The 6,991-nt window shown below is 44.1% G+C and overlaps 1 protein-coding gene across 1 annotated transcript; it reads left to right on the forward strand.

The window, feature by feature from the left end:
- The first annotated feature begins 690 nt into the window (after positions 1–690).
- pdcl (phosducin-like) lies at positions 691–6,129 on the forward strand. Its single transcript, XM_053688010.1, has 5 exons — positions 691–833; positions 1,920–2,103; positions 3,173–3,354; positions 3,634–3,906; positions 4,878–6,129. The coding sequence occupies exons 2-5, from the start codon at positions 1,929–1,931 to the stop codon at positions 5,151–5,153; spliced, it is 906 nt and encodes a 301-aa protein (XP_053543985.1). The 5' UTR covers positions 691–833; positions 1,920–1,928; the 3' UTR covers positions 5,154–6,129.
- The last annotated feature ends 862 nt before the right edge of the window (positions 6,130–6,991 follow it).

The raw sequence follows: 6,991 nt of genomic DNA on the forward strand, positions 1-6,991 counted from the left end.
AAAGCCAGAGAGGTGCAACTTCGGAAATTCCAGGCCACACTGGATTCACTGATCGAGGAGTTTGAAATCAGGATCCAGAATATAAAAACACAACGAGTGAGATTCAGAGTTCACTACGTAACACACTCCCCAAGACAAGTTGTGGCTGTGACATGGAACCAGCATAATTTCAGGGTCTGGAAGAGCTTTGTTCTGACTTTGTTATGGATTCTGGTTTTGCACCGTCCTCTTTCCAATGGGCATCCAGTTGGAGTGGGAATTCGTACCGGTGGAGGATGGAGAGATGGTGCGCTGGGAGGAGTGTGGGAATCGGCGGCTGGAGGTCCCCAGAAAAGTGGAAGATGAAGAGATCCAGTGTTACTGCACATGGGCATATCACTGAACTGCTAAGATAGTTTGCAGATGTGTCGTTTCTCATGGTGACCGTACCTGTGGGACATCGGCTTAGAGTATTTACATATGATTTGTGTTCACATTAAACTGTGACTTGACTTTTTTTTGTGTTTTTTTTTAAAGGTGTTTTTAATCGCACACATTTTTGATATGATTTTATTTATTTATTTATTCACATATTAGCTTTCGATTCATGAAACATACTACCTCTATACAGATATAGAGACTCTACAATATTAAAATCGTATGCTACAACATGCAAAAATGCGGTTCGGGTTTTGATTCGCCAACGTCGATGTCGTTCATCTAAACCGCTGTTTGATTGGTGGGTTGAATGCTGACGCAGGAAAGTGACGTAGAGTATCATCAGAGAAGGTCGCGGAAATTTCAACGCTTGGGGTATATTTTTTTTTTCGTTTCCCCCAGAAAGATATTGTTTGGTAAGTTTGACTCGGTTTTGTCTGTTTTATTACGTCGCGATGAAGCGGTCTTGAAGCCATCTTCACTCCAGACCGAGCCACGAACTGTATTTTAGCTTTAATCCATCGACGTCGCTTGTTAGCCTGCTAGCCAAATAAACTGAGGCTAGTCTAAGCTTCTAGCTTAACAAGCAGCAGCTTTAAACATAAAATATCACTTTGTATCATTAGGTGTTGTTTAAGCTCGTAATTAATTAATTAATTAATTAATCAATCAATCAAACAAATAAACAAAACACATGACAGATAGTCGGTTTCTCATCTTCATTAAACTATGTATTATTAATCCGCTTGCTGAAGGTATTAGCAAGTAGCTGTCAGGCTGAATTCCAAATCGCACCATGCTTCCTGTATAGGCTCACTATTCTGAGGGTGAAGTTGATGGGCTTCAGCAGTGTAGTGTAGGAGCCTTTTGGGATTCAGCCGTCGCTGTTTTATTAGGTTGATTTGAAGCTTTGCATCAACTGCACGACATGAGCGAGATGTATATGTGTATATTGCACACACGCACAGCTGAATCTACGCTTGACCAGTGTGTTTTCATAATGCCTTATGACAATGACATTTTCCAAGTTTAACTATGAAGATTCTAAGTAACTGGAGACAGAATTTTTTTTTGTACTCCACGTTGATCATAAACCATTGAAATCGTTTGAGAAATGTAAACATTACTGTGCTTTTTAACCAGGAAAATCCACAGCTCCCCTGATTACTTGCATTTGTTTATAGGGCAGTCTTGCCCGGATCAATATGGCGGACACGTTGACGTGAATGCTTGTGTGCGCATGCGCTTGGTGTTTCTTTACAAAGTGACATCGCCATCTACTGGCGCGGCGTGCGTAATACAGCGTTTTTAGTCGTTTTCACGGATCCGTGTGAACGGGGATCGTTTTGACAACGAAACTTTTCCGTTTTTAGTACAGCGTTGTCGTGTAAACGTACCCTGAGTTTCAGATTAGAAACCAGACCATATTCTTGTCTCAGTATGGTAAGATTTCTCACACTCGCTTTCGCCTTTCTTTTCTGTGTCCCGTGTCCGCCCCCCAGCCTTTGGTCATGACGACTCTGGACGACAAGCTCCTGGGGGAGAAGCTGCAGTATTATTACAGCAGCAGTGAGGATGAGGAGAGCGACCATGAGGAAGATGAAGGCCAGTCCAAAACCATCAGGGAGCAGGAAGTGCTGCAGACTGAAATCGACTATAGTCCTGATGGTACTGCTGTTAACACTGGTGCGTACTTAACCTTATCGTCCTGTTCAATCTGTCTAATCTAATCTTAATATAAATCTTGCTCTTCTAAATGTTTGCTACTTCTCATAATGGTTTTAGAAAAAGGTCTCTCTCAAAAAAAGCCATGAAAATTGTTTCATGCAGAAATACTCTGAATATTACTGACAGTGATTAGATAATCTGTCACAGCATGAGAATAATAATAATAATAATAATAATGTGCTCATTCAGTCACAAGAGCATCAGTGAGATCAGACACTGATGTTAGGTGACAAGGCCCAGGGTGCGTTCGGCATTCGTTCATCCCAGAGGTGTTCAGCGAGGTTGAGGTCAAGGCTCTGTGCAGCATGCTCGAGTTCTTCCACTCCAAACTTAATAAACCATGACTTCATGTTGCTCGCTTTGTGCACAGGGGCATTGTCATGCCGGAACAGGTTTCGGCCTCCCCTAGTCCCAGCGAAGGGACTCTTCCACCTTCGTGTCAGTTGTCCACAAACTTTTGGTTATTTAGTGTACGTCTCGCGTGAAAACACAAGTTATGTCATGAGGCCAACAGCACAGTGTAACATAACACATTCCCATATATTGTGTTGCAACATGTTCCGATATTTCCATCAAACGCTTTTTATAGCGTAAAGGAAGTGATGCGGTGCGCCACAGCGTGCTTCATGTCACAGTCCAAGTAATCAATAAAAAAAGAGAGAGCTGTTATAACAGCCATATTTTAGATATGCTGTGAACTTTGTGTGGCATTAATACGACTGTCTGAATGCTGATGAACTGCCAGGAAGCGGGGTTATTCAGAAGAAAGGATTGCTCTTCATTATAATAACATGAATAACGTCACGTTCGGTCATTTTTGTTATACTCGCTAGATGAGAGATTGAAACAGCACAATTCTTTCTTTTTTTAAATTCCTTTTGATAGTCATATGCCGAGTTCAATCAGCAACACGCATGTGATGTTCAATACAGAATTTAAGAAAAAAAAACAAACCCTCATTTGCACTTATATGGGAGAACAGGGCTGTAAAAACAATTCTGACCTGTGTGTGTGTGTGTACTTGCAGGCCCAAAAGGTGTGATCAACGACTGGAGGAAGTACAAGCAGCTGGAGACGGAACAGCGAGCCGAGCAACAGAAGGAGATGGAGCGGCTGATCAAGAAGCTCAGCATGACCTGCAGATCGCAGCTGGATGACGAGGCGGACAAGCAGAAGCAGAAGGAGCTTCAGGACAAGATCAATGGCAAGGTTAGATGCCATCTTTTGAACAGTGCAGCTAAAGCGAACTGTTTCTCCAGACAAACAGTGTGTAAAATGGCCTAACGTCGCTGTGTGGAAAGCTTAATTTGCCCAGTCACTCCTCTAGAACCAACTCTGGCGGCGGTGTACAAGATAATTTGCCCAGTCACTCCTCTAGAACCAACAAGGCTGGCGGTGAACTTCAGAAGAGAACGAACAAAGGTCTGAGGGCCTCGAGTGTTCAAATAGAACACTTTACCTTTCTTTCGTTCCTTGTTTTGTCTTCAGGTAACGCTGCGAGTCGACGAGGAGGAGGAGGACGACGACGAAGCCTTCCTCCAGCAGTACCGGCTGCAGCGCATGGAGGAAATGAGGCGGCAGCTGAGCGGCGGGCGACGTTTCGAGCGCGTCATCTCCATTTCCTCGGGCGAGGAGTTCCTGCACGCCATCGATGAGGAGGGCAGAGGCACTCTAGTGCTGGTGCACATTTTCGAGCCCGACGTGCCCGCCTGCCAGGCCATGGAGGGAAGCCTGATTTGTCTCGCTCTGCAGTACCCAGAGGTGACGAGCATCTTCCAAAAGCTGCGGGAATGCTTCGTGCAGAAGTGCCACCGTGGCTAATGTCAATACGTGTACAGCTGGGGGGTCGGGCGATTAGGAGCAGCACAAACATGCTAACAGGAAAAATGCTAAAGTAGCAAACCTGTAAATAATCTAAATGATCTGCACATGTTGACATTTGTCATTACTTGAACACCTCCTGTGTATACAGGCTTTATACTTCTACTAATATTCTAATGTTTTGTGTCACGCATTGTTTGTTTGTACAGCCGTCGAAGAAAAACACGGATTTTTCTTAAAGGGAACCCCGACTACGAATACTTGTACGGCTTGTTAGATTAACGCTGACATCGGCTATATAAACCCGCAATACAAAAACACTCCAGAGGTCAGTTTAAAAATTAATTAAATAAATAAATCCTTTCACTCGTAGGCCGCCATTCTTGTTTCTGTCGCAATGCATTCTGGGTAGTGACGTCAGACGGTCGCAACGGTCTTGATTCTCCAGCGACCCTACAGCGATTATAAACATGTCTTCAGCCTTTTCGGTTCGGACCCGAGCGTCCGTGTCACGGTGTCTGTGCAGCAACGGTACGTCTGTGACGACCGACTCGTGATTAAATCGCATCCTCGAGATAGAGCGCGTTCAAATGCACACTGTATTGTTTAGTTCGAGCTGAATTAGTCTGCTCTTGAGCGGGTCTGAGGTTCCGGGCTCGTCGTGTTGGAAACGAGTCCGACGACAGATTCAAAGCACGGACGTCTTCAGGATCGGGCGAAACGTTCGACAGTACAACCCAGTGATCAGTAATCCACGGACAAGAACAGGACCCAGGAAGCCCAGACTGCTTTTCTATGCTTTATTTAATGCGTGCTGTAGAAGCAAAAAAATAACTGATCTGTGATGCATAAGATTTTTATTGGCACTGTCCGGCTGTCCTCGTTGTGACGTGTGTGTGTGTGTGTTGCAGGTGAAGTTCTGTGCGGCGCAGGGCTCCGTGCTGGGCACCAGCGCTCTGTTTCGCAGCTCAGCGCTGCCCGCACTGCTGCTGTACCGCGGTGGCGATCTGGTGGGCAACCTGGTACGTGTCTCCGACCAGCTGGGCGACGACTTCTACGCCACCGACGTGGAGGCATTGCTGCAGGAGTACGGCCTGCTCCCCGAGATAAACCCACACACGACCACACATTCGTCCATCCGCACCGGCAACACCAACGACTCCGACAGTGACCTGGATATAGACTAAAGGCAAACACGCAATATGTACACACTGCTACTCAATAACTCAGTCGCTGGCTGAAATGACCAAAACCAGTCACATCTGAGTACTCACACTCTCTCTCTCACACACACACACACACACACACACACACACACTTAACCCTCCAGCAACTTTCACAGTGGCCTGGATGTGGACTATGCACACCTAGTGTACACACACACACACACACACACACACACACACACACACACACACACACAGGCAACTCTATAACAGCTCATGAGCGTTTGAAGTGACCAAAACAAATCTCAGATAGATGGACACACACACACACACACACACAACTTTCTTTTGATCCCTGCTATTATGTGACTTTAATTAGTGGACCTGTTCTACAGAATTTTATACACAACTTGATTCACTGGACCAAAACAAACACAAGAAAACTTGTTGCAGGATGTTCAGGTGTGTGTGTGTGTGTGTGTGTGTGTGTGTGTGTGTGTGTGTGTGTGTGGTGTAGACAGAGATAAGAATAGATGAGGGTCATTTGTTAGTGTGTGTACATTTTGCATGTCCTCTGAGAAACGCTAGATTTTCTTTTGGGTACCGAGGTGAAGGTTAGTCATGCATTGTTTAGCTACAGTCATACACAAGTCGGTGAAAATCCCTAAAGATCGTCTGAGACTGTTTCAGTATGTAATCATTATCAGAACCTTGCGAAATGTGTTCCTATCTTTTATTTTAATATGAAAGCCTTCGTTTGTGCTCGACGCCGTCTTGGAGGTCAGACATCCATCTGTGTGTAACTATTTATTCTAGTTTTAGTTAAATGTGTCAGGTTTGTGTTTTTTTGTTTGTTTGTTTTTGTTGTTTTTCTATGTGCATTGTTTTAGCTTTAAATGGGGAACCTTTTTGTCTGAGACACTTCTGTTAGTTTTCTACATTTTATAAGTGTCCATTATGTCAACAGTGGAAAAAATAAAAACAAAATAGCTTGTGATTCTGGTCCTTATTTATTTATTTATTTAATTGGAAAGGGACCGTGTTTGACGTATAACGCTTTCTCGTTGAAATGCTTGTTGTATCAAAGCCGTATACGCATTCAAAGTTGGATGTCCCGACGGACGGGTAGAAATCGTGACGGAGAGATATAAGTAGATAAAGTTGAAAATATTGATGGAAAGAGAGCTGGGGAATGGAGCTAAATTAGATATATTTATACACTCACTTCCACCTGCCCCGTTTATGCTGTTATCTAATCAGCCGATCATGTGACAGCAGTGCAATGCAAAAAAATAAATATAAAGTTAATATTCACATCAGAATGAAGAAAAAGCCTGATTTCTTTGGTACCAGAGGGGCTGGTTTGAGTATTTCATGAACTTGCTGATCTCCTGTGGATTTCACACACAGCAGTCTGTAGAGTTTACAAACAAAAAAAACACTGAGTGAGCGACAGTTCTGTAGGTCAGAGGAAAAGGATACAGCAACTCATATAATCACACTTTACAACCGTGGTGAGCAGAAAAGCATCTCCGCGCACACAAAACGTTGACCCTTGGGGTGGATGAGCTACAACAGCGGAAGACCACACTGGGTTCAGTTGCTGTCAGCCAAGAACAAGAATCTGAGGCTATCATGGACACACTCACCCAAACTGGACAATTTAAGATTAGGGAAAAAAATGACCTGGTCTTTTTCCAGTCTTCAACTGCTCGAGTGCATCTCTGCAAATGATTCTTGTTCTTAGCTGACAGGAGTGGAACCTGACGTGGTCTTCTGCTGGTGTACACCGTTAGGTTTGCCACCCGTACCTTAAAATATGGGATCGTATCTTAAAACACAAAGGATCTGATTGACTG

Source organism: Ictalurus punctatus, chromosome 18 (genome assembly GCF_001660625.3).
Source record: "Ictalurus punctatus breed USDA103 chromosome 18, Coco_2.0, whole genome shotgun sequence".
Taxonomy (NCBI): Eukaryota; Metazoa; Chordata; class Actinopteri; order Siluriformes; family Ictaluridae; genus Ictalurus; species Ictalurus punctatus.

Coding starts and splice junctions, on each gene's coding strand:
- pdcl (XM_053688010.1), top strand. CDS start 1,929: ATGACGACTCTGGACGACAAGCTCCTGGGGGAGAAGCTGCAGTATTAT. Junction 2,104..3,172: donor TGGTACTGCTGTTAACACTG/GTGCGTACTTAA, acceptor GTGTACTTGCAG/GCCCAAAAGGTGTGATCAAC. Junction 3,907..4,877: donor TCGCTCTGCAGTACCCAGAG/GTGACGAGCATC, acceptor TGTGTGTTGCAG/GTGAAGTTCTGTGCGGCGCA.